We start from the raw sequence: 27072 nt of genomic DNA, 5'->3' as shown, positions 1-27072 counted from the left end.
TTCTATTTACCTATTTATTGACACTCTAAAAATCTGCCAAAATTTGATGGAGCTAAATTTACTTTTGTGGAGTTCCAACACTGAGACTGATTTGAGCAACAAATTACCTATTTTTGTGAGATCATCAATTTTACAGCAATTCAAGAACTCTTGAATGGATACATTTAGGCCTCAGCGTGTTATTGAAAATGTGAGAAAATAGCTAAAATGGCAGAAAGCAGACACATAATTTGAGACCCTGCCTTAAAGGAAGGGAAAATAAATCTATATGTTGTTAAGAAATCATGTGTGGTTCTAATACAGTTGTGCCTCAACCTTTACTTTAAGAATTCTGGACTTCAACTCCCAGAATTCCCTAGCCAGCATGCTGGCTAGGGAATTCTGGGAGTTGAAGTCCTCACCTGTTAAAGTTGCCAAGGTTGAGATACATTGCTAATAGCTATGATATCTGACTCCCTACTCCTATCACCTCAATTCTTTCCATTTTATTACACCACCTTAGTTCCTTGCTTTTATTAATTGTGTAATAAATTACAAATATATCTGTATATCTATTAACACTATGACAGGATAAGGGCATGTGTACAATTGTCTTCTTATGCAACTTCCCGAAGACAGACTTAGGCTCTTGCCAAGTGAGGAATTTTGCATTCTTGGAGTACCACAGAAGCCATTTTGCCTATTCCTTCCAGACTAAAAAGGAAAAAAAATGTAGACATTCCTAAATCAAATTAAAATAACAACCACCATAAGGATAATAATAACCACAACGTCTTTGGCTCAATTTTTAGCTTCTCCTCCACCCCCAGTGCAGAGAAACAAGAAAGGTTTCTGACAACAATGTCTCCAAAAGATTTTTAGACATAGACATTTCCTTTTCTATATCATTTTTATAACCAGTCATTTTAAAATCCACATTCAAATCAGCCTCTATCTTGTCCAATAAAACTACTTTCTCTTCTATAACCTCTTTTGAACCTGGTTTTATGACAGCAGACAATTTTAAGAGTTTCTCAGTGCACTGTTCTCAAAAATCCATGAATTCTTCAAAAGATAAGAATATTTTGCTCCATTCTGCATAGTGAATCTCTCTTTAATTATAATCTTTAGTTCTTTCTGGTTCCTTCTAGTGATCCAAGTGTCAGTCCCATCTTATCTTTTCCCCCCCAATCAACCGCATTTTCTCATGGCAACATTTCTTATACACTTTCAAAAATAAACATATTTACAATCCACAGGAAAGATTATTGTAATTAATTTCAACATCTTATTTAAAATTCATCTGACCCCTTAGTCTGTTTATAAATTTCCAAAATCAAACTTCTAATCAGCCACTTGCTGTTTTGTTCAAAGTAAGATTATTTTGGAGTTCTTAAACTTGCATTAATCACATTTGTATGACTTTTAATTTTATGTTTTTATCAGGTTCTGATAATGTCAACACCCCAGAGTTTTGCCAAGTGGCCGATACATACTTTTTTTTTTTTTGCTAAATAAAGAAATATTCCATGGGCAGGGAAAAAAATACTTAAAAGAGAAATAGGTGGTACACTCACTGGCGTAATTGAGGTTCACACATGAGGGCAGTCACATGTATGTTCATTCATGCCTTTTTTAATGATCTTCAACATAGGTCAGAAACATTCAGAAAATACCTGAATTAAGTCCAGGGCAGGCAAAGGGTATCGCTCACTGGGAATAATCACAATGCAGTTGCCACGAGTAATGGCTGGAGCAAACAAACTGACAAAACTGAGGAGGGGGTGTTCGTCTGGACAGGCAATTCCCACGACACCAACAGGTTCTCGAAAGTGAATGCAGGCACCATATAGAGTGGTTTCCTGCAGCAGAAAAGGGCACAAGCAAAAAGTTCAAGGATTATAAAGAGAATAAAAGTTCTCCCGTTAACAAAATCCCCACCTGAAAGCTCCTAATTGCCGGCCTCCATTTCCTTTCCAAATCAATCTGCTGAAATATCTATATGGAAGAGCCTTGGTGGCGCAGTGGTTAGAATGAAGTATTGCAGGCTAACTCTGTGACTGCCAGCAATTTGATCCTGGCCAGCTCAAAGTTGACTCAACCTTCCATCCTTCCCAGTTCAGTAAAATGAGGACCCAGATTGTTAGGAGAAATATGTTGACTCTGCAGACCCCTTAGAGGAGGGTATAAAGCACTGTGAAGTGGTATATACCGTAAGTGGTATATTGCTAGTTCTTTGATTTTCGTTTTCATACACATCTTTCTTTTCTTTTCTCATGAGGACTTCCAAACCCAAAAGAGAGTCGCCAGACGCCTGCAGCCCCAATGTTAATCTTGCAAGGCAGGCCAGACAAGAAGCATACCCAAAGCACTAGCTATAACTGTATAATAAAGTTACATTCACAAACTCCTTCCTGTCTGAGAATCCATCTCCTCTCTGCTTTCCTGTCAGATTGAAGAACCTCAGGAGGGTTGAGATGCTTGCCTCACCCTCTCATTGCTTCTGTGGACTCAGTTGCCTCTTATCTAATATTGCCTAGTCTGTAGCTCTTCCTCCTGTCTCCAAAGCATATTCCTACATACCCTCAGTTACTGGTATATACGGGACCAGTATCTGCAGAGGGGAGTCTTAGCCCTGCCTATGGTATGCACAGAAGCCTCCACATGATCCGAGTGTTGCCTTTGGGGCATTTTAGCTTGAGAAAGTAGGTTTGCAATTGCACCCAGCAAGGTCTCCTCTTTGCTGATGTTCATATGCAAATACAGGGCACTCTGCAAGAGGAGTGTCTTCGTGCGGAACCACTATTTTTCAGTACTTCTAAGAATACCTACGTAAAGAGAGAAACTGCCAACCTGCCAAGAAGACCAGACAGAAAACATAACAGGATGAGCTAATTGGACTTTATTGCGAGGCTACATTAACAGGACTTTGCAAGCCTGAAAGTACAATTCTCCCAACTTTTTTTAAAGCCTAATTATTTATGGCAGATCTTTTTTAACTTCTTTAATAATAATAATAATAATAATGATAAAGTTGGAAGGAACCTTGGAGGTCATCTAATACAACCCCCTACTCAGGAAGGAAACTCTATACCATTTCGGACAAATGGCTGTCCAGTTTCTTCTTAAAAACATCCAGTGTTGGAGCATTCACCGCTTCTGGAGGTAGGTTGTTCCACTGGTTAATTGTTCTAACTGTCTCCTTAGTTCTAGGTTGCTTCTCTCCTTGATTAGTTTCCATCCATTGCTTCTTGTCCTGCTTTTAGGCACTTTGGAAAATAGCTTGACTCTCTCTTCTTTGTGGCAGCCCCTGAGATATTGGAACACTGCTATCATGTCCCCCCTCGTCTTTCTCTTCGTTAAACTAGACATACCCAATTCCAGCAACAGTTCCTTATATGTTTTAGCCTCCAGTCCCCTAATCATCTTTGTTCCTCTTCTCTGTATTTTCTAGAGCTGGCTGTGGAATTCTGGGAGTTGAAGTCCACATGCCTTAAAATTGTCAAGGTTGAGAAACACTGTTCTAGAGTCTCAACATCTTTTTTACATCGTTGTGACCAAAATTGGATGCAGTATTCCAAGTGTGGCCTTACCAAGGCATTGTAAAGTAGTATTAATACTTCACGTGATCTTGATTCTATCCCTCTCTTAATGCAGCCTAGCACTGTGTTGGCTTTTTTGGCAGTTGTAGCACACTGCTGGCTCATATTTAAATGATTGTCCACTAGGACTCCGAGATCCCTCTCACAGTTACTACTATTGAGCAAGGTACCACCTATACTATACTTGTGTATTTGGTTTTTCTTGCCTAAATGCAGAACCTTACTTTTTTCACCATTGAATTTCATTTTGTTAGATAGCGCCCAGTGTTCAAGTCTGTCCAGATTCTCCTGTATCCTAAGCCTGTCTTCTGGAGTGTTGGCTATTCCTGCCAGCTTGGTGTCGTCTGCAAATTTGATGAGTTCCCCATCTATTCCCCTCATCCAGATTGTTGATGAAGATGTTGAAGAGCAGTGGGCCCAGAATGGAGCCCTGGGGCACCCCACTACACACTTCCCTCCATGTAGATGCGGTTCCATTGAGGACCACACGCTGAGTATGTCAGCCAGCTATGGATCCATCGGGTGGTGATGCTGTCTAACCCGCATTTTTCTATCTTATCAAGTAGTAGGTTGTGGTCTACTTTGTCAAATGCCTTACTGAAGTCTAAGTAAATTATATCCACAGCATTCTTCTGGTCCACTAATTTTGTCACTTGGTCAAAGAATGCAATAAGGTTTGTCTGGCATGATCTGTTTTTGACAAACCCGTGTTGGCTTTCCTTGTCCATTATTCGGTTGCAGGTCCTCCCTCTTTTAACTGAGTATTCCCTAGGCATTGGGGGGGGGGAAGGCTCATTCCACTAGAGGAATAGAATCATATAAATTAAAGATGACACTTTCAAGGACTTTTGATAGATTTCCCAAAATTGTTCTGGAAGGATATTACTTGGGTTATATCACTCATAGATTGATTGACTTGCCTACCTACTATCATTATGGCCAACTCTGATTGGCATTAACTTTCACAACTGTCTTCACTTTTGCATTCTTCAGATCTAGGGACCATGTCCCAGAAATCCTTAGCCAGGATAGGCATTGCTGTGGCTTCTGTGGATCAAATTCCACATATCTGAAGGGCACCAAAGTTGGAGAAAGTTATTCTAGAATCTTGAGCAAAATTACCTTTTTGTTATTTTTTATAGCAGGGGTTGAACCCAATACCTTCTGCTCATAAAGCTAATTCTTGGGCACACATTTCAGATCCTTCCATACATTCAACTACATTCCATCCATCAACAGTTACAGAGTGCAAAGTGTATGTACCCAAGGACAAGGCCTTGCTATTCTCACCTGCACAACTCCACCACTTTTGTCAGAGTAAGCTGCCCAATAAAATAGTCGCCGCACACTAATATCCACCTCCATCAAAGCTTTCTCTTTTTCTATACCCATTAATGATTCCAGCTGTGATGCAATCTCAGCTCGACGGAGTTCCAGATTTTCAGCCACGTAGTACAAGATCTGTGCCCGGGCATGTGCCGTTTTCTTCGCCCATCTGTTATGAGACCAAGCCAAAGTTAGAAAGGAAAACTAGCAACGTCGTTCAAAGAATAACCCTTCTTTTTTTTTTTTATTGAAAGTTTTATAAATTTTACAAAAAACAAAAATAATACAAAACAAAAAACAACATATACAAAAAAAAAACTAAACATCACATATAAAAAAAACCCCCCATCCCCCACCCCTCACAAACACCCTCCCTTCCCCCCCCTGAGCTTCCCAGAGCAGAATATAGGCTTAGTTAAAAATTAACAAATAAAAATAAAAAATTAAATTAAAAAAATTTTATATTTATATATATATAAAAAAGTATCTATATATAACATTCTCTATATATGAAAATAAAACTTATGAAAAAGCTATGTGATATTTTTAATACCCAATCTAAATTGTATAAATTTTATCCATTTGTCCCAAACGGCAAGAAACTTCTCTTGCGTTTGTTGCTTTAAGAAAGCCGAAATCTTTGCCATTTCCGCCAGATAAGCTACTTTAAGAAACCATTCCTGCAATGTAGGCAAAGATTCCTTCTTCCAGTATTGTCCTACTAACAGCCTGGCGGCTGTAATCAAATTTAACATCAATACAACCTCCTTTGTATCACAATCTGTAACAATGCCCAACAAAAATAATTGCGGAGTAAATTTTACCCTCCTTCTAAAAATTCTCTGGATATTCCACCATATTTTGATCCAAAATGCTTTTATCTCTCTGCATGACCACCAAATATGATAATAGGAAGCATCCGTATAACCACATCTCCAACATTTGGGTTGTACGTCAGGGTACATAAGAGACATTTTTTGTGGATCAAGGTGCCATCTATAAAACATTTTATAAAAATTCTCCCTAAGGTTCTGTGCTTGTGTAAATTTGACATTTCTCACCCAAATGGTTTCCCAGATATCCAATGAGACTGGGACACCAAAATTCTGCGCCCATCTAATCATGCAGTCTTTAATTAATTCCGTTTCTGAGTCCATTTCAACTAATACCCCATAGATTCTCTTGATATGGGTTTGTCTTTGATCCTTGACTTGCTTAATAAGATTTCCATCTTCTCTAAGAAAACCCAATTTACAATCTACCTTCCATTTATCTACTAGTTGCCTATATTGGAACCAAGAATAAATAATATTTTCTTGCGCTAAATCTTCCCGTAATCTTAACTGCCAGTTTTGCTCATCCCATCTAAGTAACTGACTATAAGACACCATATCCATTTTTACACCTCTTTTTATTCCTTCTATCGCATGCCAAGGTATGGCCCATAATGGAACTTTAAAATCACTTTTATAATATTTTCTCCAAGTCCTAAGTAAAGAGATTCTTAAAATATGAGATTTAAAGACCCAATCCATTTTTTTATTAAATATTAAATAGGCATGCTACCCATAAAGTAAATCCCATCCCTCTATATGAAGTATCTCAGGATTTGTCAAATTTACCCAATCACTAATTAGTGTTAAAACCACCGCATCGTAATATAATTTCAAATTTGGTACCTTGAGTCCAACCCTCTCACGGAAGTCTTGCATAATTTTAAACTTAACCCTTGGCTTTTTCCCTGCCCAAATAAATTTATTAAGACCCTTCTGCCACTCACTTAAGTTAATCTCATTTTTCAAAATCGGTAACATTTGAAACAAAAAAAGAAACTTGGGTAGAATATTCATTTTTATCACTGCAATTCTTCCCATGAGGGATAATTGCAACTTCTCCCAATTCTTCAAGTCCTTCTGTACCCTGACCCACAACCTTTCATAGTTATTTTAAAATAATTTTACATTAGAAACAGACAACATCACCCCCAAATATTTTACCTTATTAACAATCTCAAAACCCGTCAAGTTAGCCAAAATCTGCTTCTCCTGACTAGACATATTTTTCGGTAAAATTTTAGTCTTATTTACATTAATCTTGAAACCCGAAACCAAACCATAATAATGAATCAACTGTAATAAGTTTACTACAGAGCAATCAGGTTGCGACAAAATAACAACCAAGTCATCCGCAAAAGCTCTCAACTTATATTCTTTTTTGTTAACTTCTATTCCTTTAATTTCCTGAGACTCTCTAATTTTAATCAATAATATTTCCAATGTTAAAACAAACAACAATGGCGATAAAGGACACCCCTGTCTAGTACCTTTCTCTATTGTAAAAACCTCTGACAAACCTCCATTAACAATAAGTTGTGCTGTTTGTTTTTGATATATTACCGTGAGGGCTTGTAATATCTTTTCGCCAAAATTCATTTCTTCCATTACTCTTAGCATAAAATGCCAATTCAATTGATCAAATGCTTTTTCAGCATCTAAAAATATGAGCCCTGCAGGGACTTGGTTGTTCTTGTCTAAATATTCTAATAGATTAATAATTTGTCTAACATTATTTTTCATATACCTTCCAGTTATAAACCCTGATTGATCTTTATGCACAAGATGATGCACCACCCTCATAAGCCTATTTACCAAAATTTTTACAAATATCTTATAATCCACATTTAAAAGAGATATAGGCCTATAATTTTTTGGTAAAGTAAGATCTTGATCCTCCTTTGGAATCAATGATATAAAAGCACTACGCCATGAAGGAGGAATCTCTAAACCCTGTAAGATACCATTAAAAAGATCATTTAATGGTTGGATCATCTCCTCCATTAAAGCTTTATAATAAACAGCTGTTAACCCATCCGTACCCGGTGCTTTCCCTAGTTTCAATTGTTGAATTGCTGAGGCAATTTCCTCCTTAGTAATTAAGCCATTAATTTCATGTTTCTGATCCTCAGTCAGTTTGGGAAAACTTGCCTCAGCTAGATATTTATTTATATCTAGCAGTTGCACGTTAGTAGATTTGTATAACTTTTGATAATAATCCAAAAAAGATTTTTTGATCAATTCCTTCTGAGAAACTAATTTACCCTTGTAATTTATTTTCTCTATTATTCTCTGTTTCTTTCTTAATTGATAAGCCAACCATCTCCCAGGCTTATTAGCATTACAAAATGTATTTTGTTTCATAAACAATAAATTAGTTGCAGCTTGATCTGCTATCAACATATTAAATTGTGACCTTAATAACTTTACAGATTCTTTAATACTTTCATCAGAAGGATTTAGAATCAAGGCCCTTTCTTTTGATTTAATTTCGTCTTCAAGTTCTCTACGTTTCTGAATCTGCTTCCGCTTATGACAATTATTCATTTTTATCAAGACACCACGCATAAATGCTTTACCTGCATCCCATACCATTGACATTGAAGTCCCCTTATACATATTCAAAACAAAATAGTCCTTTAAACACTCCTTTAACTTTTGAACATTCTTCTCTTGTCTAAACAAATTTTCATTAGCTCTCCAGGATCTCCTTTCCTCTTTCTCTTGAGTCAGTTCCATCCAAACTGGGCTATGGTCCGTCAGTGATCTAGGAAAAATCTTTACATTCTTTACTTTATTATACAAATCCGTAGTAATCAAAAAAAAGTCAATTCTTGAAAAAGATTGGTGTCTATCAGAAAAAAAAGTGAAATCTCTCTCCTCTTGATTACATTCCCGCCAATAATCCCTTAATTCCCAGTCTTCCTTCATATCAAAAAAAGCTTTAGGTAACCTTGCTTGTTTAAGAAAAGGAGAGGAACCTTTCTTGTCCCTTTGTATATCTAAGACACCATTCCAATCACCCATTAATACCACTGATCTATAGTCAAGCAATGTTATTTTTTGATGTAACTGCTTATAAAATTGTTCCTGTTGTTGATTTGGAGCATAAAGTCCCACTATAAGTACTTTCTTACCATATATACCAAGTTCAATCATCACATATCTCCCCTGGGGATCTGATTCTACCAGACAAGCTGGTAGGTTTTGTTTAACATATATAACAACTCCCCCTTTCTTCCCAGGAGCAGAAGATATAAAATGAGATCCCAAACGAGCATTGACTAAATATTTCTGATCTTTAAGTAAGATATGAGTTTCCTGTAAGCAAATAACATCATTGGTATGTTGCTTCAAATAATAAAAGATTTTTTTCCGTTTCTGAGGAGAATTCAATCCATTAACATTCCAGGTCAAAAACTTTGCCATCTCCCTTGGCACGCAGCCTGGAGAAGACACCATCAAGATCTGAAAGAGCTGCATGTGTTGCATAACTCTTGGGTCTTGCTCCTCCCACCGGCGGTGATGCATTTCCAGAAGAATTCTCTTTGGGCTCTTTTTTACGTTGCTCCTTCTCTTTACGCTTATAAGCTGCACGAGTCATCCTCTGCTCTTTAACCTCCATCTGGCGTTGCCTTTCAGCTTGTATCATTCCAGCGGAAACCAAACCTAATGCCTCAGATTGCTGCTCGACTTCCTTGCCACTCGGAGATTTCTGACCAGATGGAGTTGAGCCTGCACCCAGGACCGAAGTATAAAACTCTCTAGCTTTGTCAACTGTATTCAATCTGTAGCGTGTCCCCGCATGGCTCAAAACAATACCCATCGGAATTTCCCATCTAAATGGCATCAATCTAGCTTTGAGCTCATTGGTTAAAAAAGCGAAGTCTTTCCTGCTTCTTAAAATTTTGGATGGGATTTCCTTTAGAATGATAACATCTTGGGCAGCAATCTGAAATCTTTTGTTGTAAAAGGCTTGTATAATCTCATTCCGCAGGGACTTCTTTGTAAAATAAATCACCACATCTCTAGGCAAATTCTTCTGCTTAGCAATCCAAGAATTGAGTCTATAAATTTTTTCCACTTCTCTATGTAATTCTCCTTTATCCATATCCAAGGCCATCGCCAGATCAGTAAGGACCACCTCCACCAAATCTTGATTCATATCTTCCTTGAGGCCTCTAATCCTCAGGGCATACTCCATCTGTCTGTACTGAAACATCAAGATATCTTCTTGTGAGGACTCCACCTTCCTTTCCACATCTTGAATTTTATCATCAAAAGAATCAACTTTGTTTTCCACTTCCTCAAGCCTTGCATCGAGCTTAACCACCACAGTAGCCAAACCTGAAACTGCTGCAAGTATGTCTTGTCGCAAATCATTGTTGTTTTCTTCCAATTTAGTCTTTATCCCCGTTATCTCTTCTTTAAGATCAGATTTAATTTCTGATTTAATCTGTGAGGCAAATTGCTTCATTTCCTCTCTCATTTGAACTACAATCTCTCCCATTATGCCTCTAACCTCTTGTGCTGAAAGACCAGGCAAAGGGGGGGAGGGTGGTGGCTGAGCCGGTGGTACATGTTTAGATTGTTGTTGTAATTGTGCAGTAGAAGTTATAGGAGAAGAAACAACCTTGGGTATTGAAGAAGGCTGCTGCCTCTTTGAAGCCATTTTAAAAAGCACAGTTCTCACTTCCCTTTCCCCTCCACACAAAAAGGGAGGAGGAAAGAAAAAGAAAAAGAATTTAAAAAGAGACAAACTATAGTCCTTGAAAATCCAGAGAAAATCCAAAGAATAAAAGATAAAAGAGCAAACAATTCAAGAAAGAAAAAAAAAAATTTCTATACCAAAAGCAAAAGCAAAATCCAATCCTTAAAAAGGGAAAGTAAAACAAAAAGGAAAGGAAAAAAAACTCCGACACTTTCAAAACGCCATCTTAAATCCTTTCACTAATATAACAAAGAAAAGGAGGAAAAATAATCAAAATCAAATAATAAAAAAAAATAAACACCTAAATTATATAACAAAAATCCTTTAAACTGCTCTGTCCGTTTAAAAATTACTCACCAAAATACTATAAACACGGAGATAGAAGCGGCGGTTTCTTTTGCTTCCTAGGAAGCAAAAACAGCTGGGAGGCGGAGATCAGCAGGAGCTCCGAGGGAACACTCCTTTCACCCCCTCTAGAAATAAATCCAGAGGGGGTTTAGGGGTTCTACCTCTATTCCTGCGCTCTCTGTCCCTTCCCTTTGCCTGGGAAGGGAATTCCGAGCCGCGGGCCAGCTGATGCACGCTGTGCTCCGCGGCTCTGACACTTCCCCAGCTGGACGGCTAGAAGATAGCCGCCATCGCCGTCGCCTCGTACCGGAAGCTTCCCTTCTTGAGGATGTATAACCAACTTCATTGCAACAAGAAAAAAAGATATTTAGCCCAGAGTGCCAACTTTGGGGTAGCGCGGTGGCTCAGCAGTTAAGAAGCTAGGCTTGTCAGTTGGCAGCCCAAGTTCAAGACCCAAGCGCCATGTGACAGGGTGAGCTCCCGTCCTCACCTCAGCTCCTGCCAGCCTAGCAATTTGAAAACATGCAAATACAAGTAGATAAATAGGTACCACTACAGTAGGACGGTAACTCCATGACGCCATGTTGTCTACATGATCGTGGAAATGTCTTCGGACAGGGCACGGAATGGGACAACTCGCCGCAGCCAACTTGCTGCGGTCAAGTCACCATGGTGAACTCACCATGGACAACTTGCCGCAGGAGAACCCGCTGCTGACAACTCGTCGTGAGTCAATTCAACAATTCAATTTAATTATTTATAATAATTAAACATTATTTTAATTTTTGTCATTCAGCTTTCATTTTGTCCCTCCTTTGGCATCCTTTCTTTAATGATCCTATTTCACTATTTTTTCAATATCAACTTATCCCGTGGTGAGTTGGCCATGGTGAGTTGTCCTAGACCAGGGATGGAGAACCTTTTAGAGGCCAAGTGCCCCAAAACCGCCCCTGCCCCATCCCATCTGCTCTGCCCTCGCACCGCCCACAGCCTGCCCCCCCGCAAGGCCACTCACCACCTCCATGGCTCACCGCAGATTGCTCATGCAGCCCAGCAATGTCATGACGGCCATGCCCTCCACCTGCACCTGGCAGCATCAACTGCGCAACGGGGCGCTAGGGCGGAGTCCTGTCCCCGCTGCCCAGCTGCCATGTCCTTGGCTGCACTGCTCTGCGCGGGCTGTGCTTGGAGGCGACTCTCCTCCAGGGGGGCTGCTGGTGAGGAGCTGGCCACGGGTGGAGGCGGGGCTGGGATGATGGCATGAGTGCCCATAGAAAGGGTTCTGAGTGCCGCCTCTGGCACGTGCGCCATAGGTTTCCACCACTGTCCTAGACCCACCAGGGCATGAATGACCAAGTGATGAGCTTCCCATCCAACTGCATTGCATTTGCAGATTCTCTGGCACCAGAGCTGGAGCAGATCTTTGCTTGAAACCCAGACACCTTTCTCTAATCTGGATGCCTTCCAGATGTGCATGAATTTTGACTCTCATTTCCCTCTGATATTTGGGGAAAGGTAGTCTGGAGCCAATGATTTGGCTCGCCAAAAGGCAAAAGTACGTCTTCAGGGTTCTGCATTAAAGGACGGATATATCGAGGCAAGCATGGAAGATATTTGGAAGAAAAATCACACACACAAGCTGAAAGTCTCTCTAGTGTATTACACAAGATGAGGTGAAGATAGCAATAAAATAAAATAGCACTCCTGCCAAAATATACATTTCCAAACATCCTCCCATTCCTTTCACTCTGTCAAGATTCAGATGATGCAATTGAACTTGGGTTAAAAAAAATCAGAACCAATCACAAATGTGTGCTTAAGTATCAGTCTGCAAGACATAAGAAAGGAAATGTACAGATAGTCCTTACAACAGTTCGTTTGGTGACCATTCAAAGTTACAACAGCAGTGGAAAAAGTGACTTATGACCGGTTTTCGCACTAATGACCATTCCAGCATCCCTGTGATCATGTGATTAAAATTTGGAGGATTGGCAACTGGTTCATATTTATGACAGTTGCAATGTCCCGGGGTCATGTGATCACCTGTAGCAACCTTCTGATAAGCAAAGTCACTAGGGAAGCTGGATTCACTTAACAACTGTGTTACTAACTTAACAGCTGCTGTGATCCACTTAACAACTTTGGCAAGAAAAGTAAAAAAAAATGGGGTAAAATTCACTTAACAATTGTCTTGCTTAGTAACCCAAAAAATTGGGCTCAATTGTGGTCATACGTCAAGGACCACATGTATTAGAGGATTAGTTAGCATCTAATGTTCTCTGCTGATGGGAGAGATGAAGAAAAATAGTAAAAAATACAAATTTTTATTCTTTCAAATGCTTTCCGGTAGCATTTTTTTCTCAATTGGCCAAGCTTTAGACCACTGCTCCTATAAACCAAAATAACTTATACACATAGGTTCACAAATGAAACATCCAGCAATGGTTCTAATTCAATGTAATCTGTTTACATGATAACTATCCAAAAATATTATTTTGCATGTGTAACAAATCCCCGTGTTAAATCCTTGTGGAATTTTTGATATAACTTTTTCTCCCTTGGGCTCAATATTTTCGGAGAGACATAGCTTTATTCCTTGCTCTAAACCAGTGCTTCTCAATTATTTTCTGTCATGCCCCCCTAGGAAGAAGAAAACATTTCGCGCCCCCCCCGCGCGACTGTAAAAAATTTTTTTCTGTACAGAGGACCGATTTCCGGGTCTAAAAGTCACACGGGCGGGTTTGGCCAATCAGGATAGAGCATCATGTCTATCCAATCGGGTCCTTTGCATGTGTCACGTGCGTTGGCGGTCATGTTGTCCTCCGCGTCGGGCTGCCGCTTGCAAGTGAGTCGGATGATCCGATCTAGAAATCCAATATGACAGTATTTGCCGAGGTCAAACGAGCCCCCCTTTACGGAGCCTCGCGCCCCCCCGGGGGGGCGCGCCCCACTATTTGAGAAGCACTGCTCTAAACAGAGCACTGGAGCGGACACTCTACACCAGTGGTTCTCAACCTGTGAGTCGGGACCCCATTTGGGGTCGAACGACCATTTCACGGGGGTCGCCAAACAACGCAGTCCACCATTTTTTCCCCCTTTTCCTTAGCTGTGCTACTCCCTTTTATTCTATTGGCTTTTGAAAGCCAATAGAATAGACTCTCTTGAATAGAGTCTAATTCTATTGGCTTTCAAAAGCCAATAGGAATTGTCCAGGCTATCTCTGCCCTGCTGAACCTGCCAAAAGTCCCATTCTGCAAACGGTGCTGTACCAGTTGAGTAGTCCTCGACTTACGACCAGCTGGGGGTCGCGGCATTAAAAAGGTTGAGAACCACTGCTCTACACATTGTTTCTCAAACTTGGCAAGTTTAAGGTGAGTGGACTTCAACTCCCAGAATTCCACAGCCAGTAATGCTGGCTGAGGAATTCTGGGAATTGAAGTCTACAAATCTTAAAATTGTCAAGTTCGAGAGACACTACCCAGAAAAATCTCTTCTAATTTTGTGGAGCTATATAACAACAACAACAACAAAGTTGGAAGGGACCTTGGAGGTCATCTAGTCCAACTCCCTGCTCAGGGAGGAAACCCTATACCATTTCAGACAAATGTGTCCAGTCTCTTCTTAAAATCTTCCAGTGTTGGAGCATTCACAGTTTCTGGAGGCAGGTTGTTCCACTGATTAATTGTTCTAACTGTCAGGAAAATTCTCTTTATTTCTAGGTTGCTTCTCTCTTTGGTAAGTTTCCATCCTTTGCTTCTTGTCCTGCCTTCAGATGCTTTGGAGAACAGGTTGACTCCCTCTTTTTTGTGGCAGCCCCTGAGATATTGGAACACTGCTTTCATGTCACTCCTTATCATTCTCTTCATTAAACTAGACAAACCCAATTCCAGCAGTCGTTCCTTATATATTTTAGCTTCCAGTCCACTAATCATCTTTGTTGCTTTTCTCTGTACTCTTTCTAGAGTCTCAACATCTTTTTTACATTGTGATTATCAAAACTGGATGCAGTATTCCAAGTGTGGCATTACCAAAGCATTGTAAAGTGGTATTAACACTTCACGTGATCTTGATTCTATCCCTCTCTTAATGCAGCCTAGCACTGTGTTGGCTTTTTTGGCAGCTGCAGCACACTGCTGGCTCATATTTAAGTGATTGTCCACTAGGACTCCAAGATCCTCTCACAGTTGCTACAATTGAGCAAGGTACTCAAGGCATACTATACCTGTGCATTTGGTTTTTCTTGCCTAAATGTAGAACCTTACTTTTTTCACTGTTGAATTTCATTGTGTTAGCTAGCGCCCAATGTTCAAGTCTGTCAAGATCCTTCTGTATCTTAAACCTATCTTCTAGAGTGTTGGTTATTCCTGCCAACTTGATGTCATCTGCAAATTTGATGAGTTCCCCATCTATTCTCTCATCCAAATTGTTGATGAAGATGTTGAAGAGCCCTGGGGCCAGAACAGAGCCCTTAATTTAACTATTAAGGCAAGACAAAATGTTAATTAACACAGAACAAGGCACACTGTAGGGTGCTTGTCTTGAAGTATGTAGCTGTGAGTATGCTAATAGATCACAGAGACCTCTATCTATAGATAGTCCTCAACTTACTGAATCTGGAATTAAAGTCATAAGTCATGGCAGTTGTTAAGTAGGTCACACCAGATTTTACATTTTTTTTCTGGCAGTTATTAAGTGAATGTCATGGTCCTTAAGTGAACACAGTAGTCATTAATTAAATCTGTTTTATCCAATGGGCATTCCTTGCAGAAAACCGGAAGTAAATGCTGCAAAAACTGCTGAAAACTGTGATCATGTGACCATGGGATGCTATAAACTACCAAAAATGCAAGCTGGTTGCCAAAGGTCCAAATGTGACCATGTGATACACATTCTCTCTCTCTCTCTCTCTCTCTCTCTCTCTCTCTCTCTCTCTCTCTCTCTCTCTTTCTCTTTCTGTGTGTATGCATGCATAGCTATCTAATTCTGGAATCAAGTCATAAGAACCTTTGGGGGGGGCACTGTAATTTCAAATGGTCGCTAAGCAACTGGTCATTAAGCAAGGGCTACTTGTATGTATGGTAGCTTACAATCAGAGAAGAACCCCAAATCCCTGGATTAGATGGTAAGCTAAATGAAAGGTCGAGACTCACCCAGGGGCTGCTTTGTGAGCAGCTTCCACTGCATTGTGGATGTCTTTCACATTCCCATCGGCCACACAGGCCATTGCTTTGCCTGCGTGATCAAGGATGGTTCGGGAACTCAAGGAATCTGGCCTCTTCTGAGCACCACCGTAGTACAGCTTGTAGGTTCGGTCCACACTGGGAGGGAGGGAGGGAGAGAGGGAGGGAGGGAGGAAGGAAGGAAAAATCATAATAGAGCTTTGCCTCTTGAATCCATTTCAAAAGAAAGGCAACAAACTCTGGGTGCATGGATTTTACAGATAAGTTGAGACTTCCCAAGGACGAGATTCTCTAGAATGGAGTTAAGCTGCAAAGTGGTTTGGTAAGTGAAAATGTCTGGATATTAGACATAGTCCTTCTATTAAGTTTAGTTCTTTATACTCAAAGGCTACAAAAATCCCCTATTTCTTCAAGACTGAGATACCAACGATGGCTATGAATCCTAGTTATTTAATGAGAAAAGAAAGGCTGTCTACCTGTGCTGAAATGCACTGTATCGTTGCTGGGCATGAGAGAATCAGCCCTCTTATTGATCATAGGGATGGTTCACATTCATACTGTACTCACTCCAAGGTTCAAATCCCTGCTCTTACTTATTGATCTGGGCCCCGTTATTGTTTTTAGAGTTTAGCTAAAGGTAGGGGAACTCTGTACATTGAACTTTGGAAGAAGGATTAGGTGTTGGGCAATGAATCAGAATAGATACTCAGATTTAAATGCTGGTGAACCTTTGATCCTAACCACTTTTCAAAAACTCATTAATAAGCTGCACTCCAGAACTAGGCAATGCTCCATCATAAAACAAAACTTAATGGTAAAGATCCTTTCCTGTTTTTTCTTAAGCCTCGTTGTAAATTTCCATTCTTGCTGAAAAGTGAATTAGGATACATATCCCAGCTCTTGACACTGGTTGTAAAGCTTCAGCAATTCTGGATAAAGTGCTATAGATCATCTTTTCCCAATAAAAGTGTAGCCTAGAAATAAAGGGGGGCTGACATCTTTATTGTAGAGTTTAAGGTGTTAGACTAGAAGCCAGGAGACTGTGAGTTTTAGTCCCACATTTGACATGAAGGCTGACTGGGTGACTTTGGACCAGTCACCAGGGAACTGTGAGTTCTAGTCCTCCCAGAGGCATGTACTTCTTCTCTCAGCCCAATCTACCTACCAAGGTTGTTGCTGTGGGAAAATAAAAGGCAGGAGCCCGATGCATACCACCTTGAGCTGTATAAAAAAACCAGGCAAAATACAATAATAATAATAATAATAATAATAATAATAATAATAATATGCAAATACTGCAATAGCAAGTATAAGCACCAATTCATTGCAAGAAACAAACCAATTAATGTACAGCACAGCTGCAGTTATAACAGAATACCTGGGATGTAAAATCAACAAAAAAGAAAAACAAACAAACAGTGCACCACAAAAATGGAAGGTTAGACTAGAAAATAAGATCAGCAAGTTAAGATCACATGCAAGCAAGCTAGAACAGATGAAAGAAAAGAAGCTGAAGAACAAGAAGACCAAAGAATACCTAATCAAGAAATACCACTTAGAAACAAGGAAGATCAAGGAAGCACTGGAAATAATAAAGCAACAAATAACAGCTATAGCCAGGAAAATCAGTAGATATGAAGCTCGAATTGCAAACTATAGGCAGAACCTCCAATTTCAATCCAATCAGAAACGTTTCTACCAATCCATCAATGGAGAAACTGCAAGGAATCAGTCAGTACCTGACAAGGAAGAAACAGTGCAATTCTGGAAGCAGATATGGGATAACCCAAAGAAATACAACAAGGATGCGGCTTGGTTAAAAGAGGTGGATGCAAATAAAACAGAAGTTGAAATGAAAGAACTAGTAATAACAACAAAAATGGTAGAAAAAAGAGCAAAGAAAATCAAAAATTGGTCAGCACCAGGTGAAGATGAACTGCATGGGTTTTGGTTGAAACATCTAACTGTTATACACCCACTCATTGCCAAGCAATTCAACAATATATTACAAGGAGGAGAAATTGAAAAGTGGCTAACAACTGGGAAAACCTACCTAATAATGAAAAATCCAGCAAAAGGGGCAACACCAGGTAACTACAGGCCAATTACCTGCTTACCAACAACTTTCAAATTACTAACTGGTGTGGTAGCTGATGCAGTACAACAGCATCTAGTTGAAAACAATCTCTTTCCACCTGAGCAGAAAGGAAACCGCCCCAATAGCAGAGGAACAAAAGATCAACTCCTAATAGACAAAATGATCTTGGAAAACTGCAAGAGAAGGAAGACCAACCTGAATGTGGCATGGATTGACTACAAAAAGGCATTTGACTCTCTGCCACATGATTGGATAATCAAGTGCCTAGAAATAACAGGAGTCAGTAGAAACATCAGAAAATTTGTGCAAAGATCGATGGCACAATGGAAGACACAGTTGCAGATCAATGGTGAAAAGCTGGGAGAGGTTAATATCAAGAGAGGAATATTTCAAGGAGATTCATTATCACCATTACTATTTGTTATTGCACTGTTTCCTCTGTCAACAATACTGAATAACTCAGGACATGGTTATCAAACATCAAAAACATCTGCTAGACTATCCCATCTCCTTTACATGGATGATCTGAAGCTGTATGGAAAAACGCCATCTGAAATAGAATCGCTGCTCAACACTGTCCGTATATATAGCCAAGATATTGTAATGGAGTTTGGCTTGGACAAATGTGCCACACTTACTATCAAACAAGGAAAAATAGTGAAAACTGAAGGAATCAAGATGCCCCACGAAAATAACATTAAGAGTCTGGATGAGGAAGAGTACTACAAATACTTGGGTATCCTTCAAGCTGACAACATCAAGCACACTGAAGTCAAGAAAAAGATTAGAGGTGAATACATCAAGAGAGTGAAGAAGATCTTAAAATCCAAACTCAATGGAGGAAATACCATAAAGGCAATCAACACCTGGGCAATCCCAGTCATTAGGTACACAGCTGGAATAGTGGACTGGACTCAAGCAGAACTAAAAGCAATGGATAGGCAGACCAGAAAAATAATGACAATGAATCATGCCCTTCATCCACGCAGTGACATTGATAGACTTTATCTACCAAGGCAAATAGGTGGGCGTGGAATGCTACAAGTACATCAGATGGTTGAAGAAGAAAAAATGGCTTTGGAAGAATATCTGAAGAACAATGATGAAGATGCACTGAAATTAGTATATCAGGAAGGCTTACTAACTACTGGAGAGACCAAACTGGCCTACAAGAAAGACCAAATGAAGAACAAATAGAGGCATGGGAAGACAAAGCACTACATGGCCAATACATTAAAAAAATAGCTGGGAAAGCAGATAATAATAAAACCTGGCAATGGCTAAGAGCAGGAAAATTGAAGAAAGAAACCGAAGGATTAATTCTGGCTGCACAAGACCAAGCTTTAAGGACAAATGCATACAAAGTCAAAATTGAGAAGACAGCAACAGACAGTAAGTGCCGCCTATGCAAAGAAGCTGAAGAAACAGTGGACCACTTGGTAAGCTGTTGCAAGAAGATTGCACAGACTGATTACAAGCAGCGGCATGACAAAGTAGCAACAATGGTGCATTGGAAGATCTGCAAAAAATATCATTTGCCTGTAAGCAAAAACTGGTGGGATCATAAAATAGAGAAAGTCATAGAAAATGATAAAATTAAACTGCTCTGGGACTTCAGAATTCAAACAGACAAGCACCTGCAACATAACACCCCAGACTTAACAATTGTCGATAAGAAAGACAAAAAAGTCTGGATAGTGGACGTGGCAGTGCCTGGAGACAGCAGAATAGAAGAGAAAGAACTGGAGAAGATAACAAAATACAAAGACCTACAAATAGAAATAGAAAGACTGTGGCAAAAGCAAGCAAGGGTAGTACCAATAGTCATAGGCTCCTTGGGTGCAATCCCAAAACAACTGGAGCACCACTTGAACACCATTGGCATTGACAAATTTGCTATTAGTCAATTGCAAAAGGCGGCCTTATTAGGAACTGCTTCCATCCTGCGACGATACCTGTAATACCATCAAACATCTACATCTGCCTATCCCAGGTCCTGGGTAAGGACTCGATAGGTAGACAAAATGCCAAATCCAGTCTGAACATCTGGCTGACTGTGCGATGATTGATAATAATAATAATAATATGCATGGAAAAACATCATCTGAAATAGAATCGCTGCTCAACACTGTCCGTATATATAGCCAAGATATTGTAATGGAGTTTGGCTTGGACAAATGTGCCACACTTACTATCAAACAGGAAAAGTAGTGAAAACTGAAGGAATCAAGATGCCCCACGAAAATAACATTAAGAGTCTGGATGAGGAAGAGTACTACAAATACTTGGGTATCCTTCAAGCTGACAACATCAAGCACACTGAAGTCAAGAAAAAGATTAGAGGTGAATACATCAAGAGAGTGAAGAAGATCTTAAAATCCAAACTCAATGGAGGAAATACCATAAAGGCAATCAACACCTGGGCAATCCCAGTCATTAGGTACACAGCTGGAATAGTGGACTGGACTCAAGCAGAACTAAAAGCAATGGATAGGCAGACCAGAAAAATAATGACAATGAATCATGCCCTTCATCCACGCAGTGACATTGATAGACTTTATCTACCAAGGCAAATAGGTGGGCGTGGAATGCTACAAGTACATCAGATGGTTGAAGAAGAAAAAATGGCTTTGGAAGAATATCTGAAGAACAATGATGAAGATGCACTGAAATTAGTATATCAGGAAGGCTTACTGACTACTGGAGAGACCAAACTGGCCTACAAGAAAGACCAAATGAAGAACAGAATAGAGGCATGGGAAGACAAAGCACTACATGGCCAATACATTAAAAAAATAGCTGGGAAAGCAGATAATAACAAGACCTGGCAATGGCTAAGAGCAGGAAAATTGAAGAAAGAGACCGAGGGACTAATTCTGGCTGCACAAGACCAAGCCTTAAGGACAAATGCATATAAAGTCAAAATTGAGAAGACAGCAACAGACAGTAAGTGCCGCCTATGCAAAGAAGCTGAAGAAACAGTGGACCACCTGGTAAGCTGTTGCAAGAAGATTGCACAGACTGACTACAAGCAGCGGCATGACAAAGTAGCAACAATGGTGCATTGGAAGATCTGCAAAAAATATCATTTGCCTGTAAGCAAAAACTGGTGGGATCATAAAATAGAGAAAGTCATAGAAAATGATAAAATTAAACTGCTCTGGGACTTCAGAATTCAAACAGACAAGCACCTGCAACATAACACCCCAGACTTAACAATTGTCGATAAGAAAGACAAAAAAGTCTGGATAGTGGACGTGGCAGTGCCTGGAGACAGCAGAATAGACGAGAAAGAACTGGAGAAGATAACAAAATACAAAGACCTACAAATAGAAATAGAAAGACTGTGGCAAAAGCAAGCAAGGGTAGTACCAATAGTCATAGGCTCCTTGGGTGCAATCCCAAAACAACTGGAGCACCACTTGAACACCATTGGCATTGACAAACTCGCTATTAGTCAATTGCAAAAGGCGGCCTTACTAGGAACTGCTTCCATCCTGCGACGATATCTGTAATACCATCAAACATCCATATCTGCCTATCCCAGGTCCTGGGTAAGGACTCGATAGGTAGACAAAATGCCAAATCCAGGCTGAACATTTGGCTGACTGTGCGATGATCCATAATAATAATAATATATTATAATAATAATTATATACTAATAATTATATAGAAAGACTGTGGCAAAGGCAAGCAAGGGTAGTACCAATAGTAATAGGCACCTTGAGTGCAATCCCAAAACAACTGGAGCACCACTTGAACAGCATTGGCATTGACAAATTCACCATTAGTCAATTGCAAAAGGCAGCCTTACTAGTATCTGCTTCTACTGTAATACCATCAAACATCCACATCTGCCTATCCCAGGTCCTTGGTAAAGACTCGATAGGTAGACAAAAATGCCAAATCCAGTCTGAACATCTGGCTGACTGTGCGATGATCAAGCATCATCATCATCTTTATTGTCACTTTAAATGTACACCAATTGGCATACATTAAAATGAAATTTCATGGCACACAGCTCTCAAAGGGTCACCATCTCCGATATACACTCGTTAGTGGCCAGCTCAAGTTTCAGATCGTCCATTTTTGTTTTTGTTGACTATGTTTTCATCAAGATTATTTTAGCTCTTGTATCAAAGGAAATCATTTTTATGACTACCAAATTATCTTGTAATGCTTTGATGATGATTAATAAAAAAAACTAATCCCATAGTGAATTATCCTGCGGTGAGTTGTTACACAGGGCAGTTCCTGAACACTCCTGTCAAAAGCCTTGCATTATGGGGAATGCTAAAAGGGTGGTAAACTCATGAGCACATGTGCTAATTTGGTGTTTGCATATTATGGATCATCGCACAGTCAGTCAAATGTTCAGACTGGATTTGGCATTTTTGTCTACCTATCGAGTCTTTACCAAGGACCTGGGATAGGCAGATGTGGATGTTTGATGGTATTACAGTAGAAGCAGTTACTAGTAAGGCCGCCTTTCCCAGCTATTTTTTTAATGTATTGGCCATGTAGTGCTTTGTCTTCCCATGCCTCTATTCTGTTCTTCATTTGGTCTTTCTTGTAGGCCAGTTTGGTCTCTCAGTAGTCAATAAGCCTTCCTGATATACTAATTTCAGTGCATCTTCATCATTGTTCTTCAGATATTCTTCCAAAGCCATTTTTTCTTCTTCAACCATCTGATATACTTGTAGCATTCCACGCCCACCTATCTGCCTTGGTAGATAAAGTCTGTCAATGTCACTGCGTGGATGAAGGGCATGATTCATTGTCATTATTTTTTTTGGTCTTCCTATCCATTGCTTTTAGTTCTGCTTGAGTCCAGTCCACTATTCAGCTGTGTACCAAATGACTGGAATTGCCCAGGTGTTGATTGCCTTTATGGTATTTCCTCCATTGAGTTTGGACTTTAAGATCTTCTTCACTCTCTTGATGTATTCACCTCTAATCTTTTTCTTGACTTCAGTGTGCTTGATGTTGTCAGCTTGAAGGATACCCAAGTATTTGTAGTAATCTTCCTCATCCAGACTCTTAATGTTATTTTCGTGGGGCATCTTGATTCCTTCAGTTTTCACTACTTTTCCTTGTTTGATAGTAAGTGTGGCACATTTGTCCAAGCCAAACTCCATTACAATATCTTGGCTATATATACGGACAGTGTTGAGCAGCGATTCTATTTCAGATGATGTTTTTCCATACAGCTTCAGATCATCCATGTAAAGGAGATGGGATAGTCTGGTAGATGTTTTTGATGTTTGATAGCCATGTCCTGAGTTATTCAGTATTGTTGACAGAGGAAACAGTGCAATAACAAATAGTAATGGTGACAATGAATCTCCTTGAAATATTCCTCTCTTGATATTAACCTCTCCCAGTCTCTCACCATTGATCTGCAACTGTGTCTTCCATTGTGCCATCGATCTTTGCACAAATTTTCTGATGTTTCTACTGACTCCTGTTATTTCTAGGCACTTGATTATCCAGTCATGTGGCAGAGAGTCAAATGCCTTTTTATAGTCAATCCATGCCACATGCAGGTTGGTCTTCCTTTTCTTGCAGTTTTCCAAGATCATTTTGTCTATTAGGAGTTGATCTTTTGTTCCTCTGCTATTGGGGCGGTTTCCTTTCTGGTCAGGTGGAAAGAGATTATTTTCAACTAGATGCTGTTGTACTGCATCAGCTACCACACCAGTTAGTAATTTGAAAGTTGTTGGTAAGCAGGTAATTGGCCTGTAGTTGCCTGGTGTTGCCCCTTTTGCTGGATTTTTCATTATTAGGTAGGTTTTCCCAGTTGTTAGCCACTTTTCAATTTCTCCTCCTTGTAGTATATTGTTGAACTGCTTGGCAATGAGTGGGTGTATAACAGTTAGATGTTTCAACCAAAACCCATGCAGTTCATCTTCACCTGGTGCTGACCAATTTTTGATTTTCTTTGCTCTTTTTTCTACCATTTTTGTTGTTATTACTAGTTCTTTCATTTCAACTTCTGTTTTATTTGCATCCACCTCTTTTAACCAAGCCGCATCCTTGTTGTATTTCTTTGGGTTATCCCATATCTGCTTCCAGAACTGCACTGTTTCTTCCTTGTCAGGTACTGACTGATTCATTGCAGTTTCTCCATTGATGGATTGGTAGAAACGTTTCTGATTGGATTGAAATTGGAGGTTCTGCCTATAGTTTGCAATTGCAATCCGAGCTTCATATCTACTAATTTTCCTGGCTATAGCTGTTATTTGTTGCTTTATTATTTCCAGTGCTTCCTTGATCTTCCTTGTTTCTAAGTGGTATTTCTTGATTAGGTATTCTTTGGTCTTCTTGTTCTTCAGCTTCTTTTCTTTCATCTGTTCTTGCTTGCATGTGATCTTAGCTTGCTGATCTTATTTTCTAGTCTAACCTTCCATTTTTCTGGTGCACTGTTTGTTTGTTTTTCTTCTTTGTTGATTTTGCATCCCAGGTATTCAGTTATAACTGCAGCTGTGCTGTACATTAGTTGGTTTGTTTCTTGCAGTGAATTGGTGCTTATACTGCAGTATTTGCATCTTTTAATGCTTGTGCTAGCTGTTTCTTTGGAACAAACTTCAATGCAGGCAGCCTTATTCTGTTGTTTTTGTGCTGTTCTAGATCCTCAGTTATTCTTTGTTTAAATTCTTTTATTTCTTTAGTTAGAGGGTTTTGTTCTTCCTGAGGAAGTGGTGCCTGGTTTCCAAATGAGAACAGTTGTATATCTCTGCTGGCTTCTTTCACTGCCAAGTCCCCCTGGTTTGCCTCTTTATTCTGAATTACTTCTGGTAAGGCTTTGATTTCTTTGCCCTGGGTAAATCTTTGCAGTTCGTCCAATTCTGTTTCTGTGAATACTTTATTTCGTATTATAAATCGGCGTTGATCTGCTAGTCTCTGTTCTGTTATTTCTGATTCTGGATGTTGTTCTTTCCAGAACTGGTGCATTCGTTTTAGATATCCTCTTCTTGTTGGACTTGATCTGTAGTAACAGATCATTATTTCTTTGTTTTCAATCATTGTGTATCTGTGACGGATAAACACCTTTTCTTCCAGTAGTTCTACAGCTGCTGGCCCTGGTTGCTCAGCCAACAGTCCTGAGTCCTGTAACCCATTTTTCACCAGATATCCAGGAACTCCAATATCTAGCGCGGACCTTGTTAACCCGGGCGACATCCGAGCCAGTATGGCATTCTGAAATTTACATCTCACCGTATTTTTTATGGGAGAGACACTCTTTGTCTGACTCCTCTAATGAGACCTGTCCAGTATGGTTGAACCTCTGGCATAGCTCTCATCTTCCTCAGAGTACACAAGCCCCACAACCACGTCAAGGTAGTGCCTCACTGGGGGATGATGATGATGATTATAGGAACTATGTAAATGCCACGGTAAGTTGTCCCATTCTGCTCTGAGCTACTATAGCTATGTAACGTCATCACATCTGATTCTCTCTTTTTTTAAAAAAAAAAATCCTTGCTACAAAGTATGTGAAGTTGTTTTCTGAGAAAATCAGGTACTTTCATACTTATTCTTACCTTGGAATGCCTCCTTTCAGTTCAGAAACTAGAGAGCAGGGAGTCTTGTCCCCAGGAATCACTGGGAGATCACTCTCTGGTGAGGTAGCCAAGTTTTTGTAATTCAGATCCATACTACAAATGCGTGGTTGAATTTCCCAGATTGGTCTCACATATTCATAAAGTGCCTGGACAGAAAGAATTCAGAATTAAACTTGGAGATGTGCTGGGATGCCTCCCGCCAACCAGTTACTTCCTCACTAACCTCTTTGCCTCCGTTCCGTCCATGGCCACTTTCCTTGTACCCTCCAAAGGCAGCTGCGGCATCTAACATATTGTGGCTGTTGATCCAGACTGTTCCAACCTGCAAACTAAGAATATAGAAGGCAAAAAAAGGTGTGAAATATCGAGTATTGTGACACAAAATGTGAAACGCTTTTGCTCTTTCTGTATTCTTGGGAGACACTTGTGGACACATACCCAAATTCCTTGAAGGTGTAAGAACCTGCACGGTAGAACAAACTGGACTGCTTCAGCTTATAAGAGCATGTGTAGATGAAATCTGCCTTTTTATAAAACATGCCATACAAGTAAAAATGAATAAAATTAGCCCAGTTGGGAATATTCTGATTTGGAACATTTTGATGTGATACTTTCAGGAACTGAAATAGGAGGACACATTCAGAAACATCATGATGGTGATTGATTCTCCCATCTCAGCATTCAGTCACCTGATCCTACAAAGGGTCACATTTAAGAAAAGTTAGGGCAGGGGTAGGCAACCTTGGCTCTTTTATGACTCGTGGACTTCAACTCCCAGAATTCCTGAGCGAGCATGGCTCAGCATGGAAACCTCTTCCTTTCCCCTCAGCATGCCTGGCTCAGGAATTCTGGGAATTGAAGTCCACGAGTCATAAAAGAGCCAAGGTTGCCTATCCCTGGGTTAGGATATTGGCAATTTTCTGTAGAATCACAGCTGCTTCCCTGGGATGAACATTTCTGGTCTTACTGGATACTGAAGCTCTTGTATTACAGGTAGTCCTGGACTTACAACCACAACTGAGCCCAAAATTTCTGTTGTTAAGTCAGACCTTTGTTAAGTGAGTTTTGTCCCATTTTATGACCTTTCTTGCCACAGTTGTCAAGGGAATCAACTGCAGTTAGTAAGTTGTTAAGTAAATATGGCTTCCCTATAGACTTTGCTTGTCAAAAGTTTGTGTAAAAGTGATCGGATTATCCTGGGACACAGCAATAGTCACAAGCATGAACCAATTGCGAAACATTTGAATTTTGATCCCATGTTCATGAGGATGCTGCAAAGGTTAACTGTGAAAAATGATCATAAGTCACTCTTTTCAATGCTATTGTAATGTTGAACGTTCTCTAAATGAACTGCTGTAAGTCGAGGACTACTTGTATAGGGGGAAAACAATGACTTAGATTTCTGTGATTGGGAACTGAGTGATAGAATT

At 39.8% G+C, this 27072-nt stretch overlaps 1 protein-coding gene across 2 annotated transcripts in view; it reads right to left on the bottom strand.

The window, feature by feature from the left end:
• The window catches only part of ALDH16A1 (aldehyde dehydrogenase 16 family member A1), a 68634-nt gene that overhangs the window by 16131 nt on the left and 25431 nt on the right, over positions 1 to 27072 (bottom strand). For both annotated transcript variants that reach the window (XM_039335234.1, XM_039335233.1), the window contains 5 exons: positions 25866 to 25971; positions 25622 to 25788; positions 15950 to 16117; positions 4872 to 5076; positions 1656 to 1841 (listed from right to left, as the gene is read on the bottom strand). In XM_039335234.1, the coding sequence (XP_039191168.1) occupies positions 1656 to 1841; positions 4872 to 5076; positions 15950 to 16117; positions 25622 to 25788; positions 25866 to 25971 (832 nt within the window). The remainder of the gene's footprint in view (positions 1 to 1655; positions 1842 to 4871; positions 5077 to 15949; positions 16118 to 25621; positions 25789 to 25865; positions 25972 to 27072) is intronic.

The sequence above is a fragment of the Crotalus tigris genome, unplaced genomic scaffold, assembly GCF_016545835.1.
Source record: "Crotalus tigris isolate CLP2741 ecotype Arizona unplaced genomic scaffold, ASM1654583v1 scf7180000017639.5415321, whole genome shotgun sequence".
Lineage (NCBI taxonomy): Eukaryota > Metazoa > Chordata > Lepidosauria > Squamata > Viperidae > Crotalus > Crotalus tigris.
Note: the sequence above shows the minus strand (reverse complement) of the source record. Positions and strands in the feature narration are given on the sequence as shown.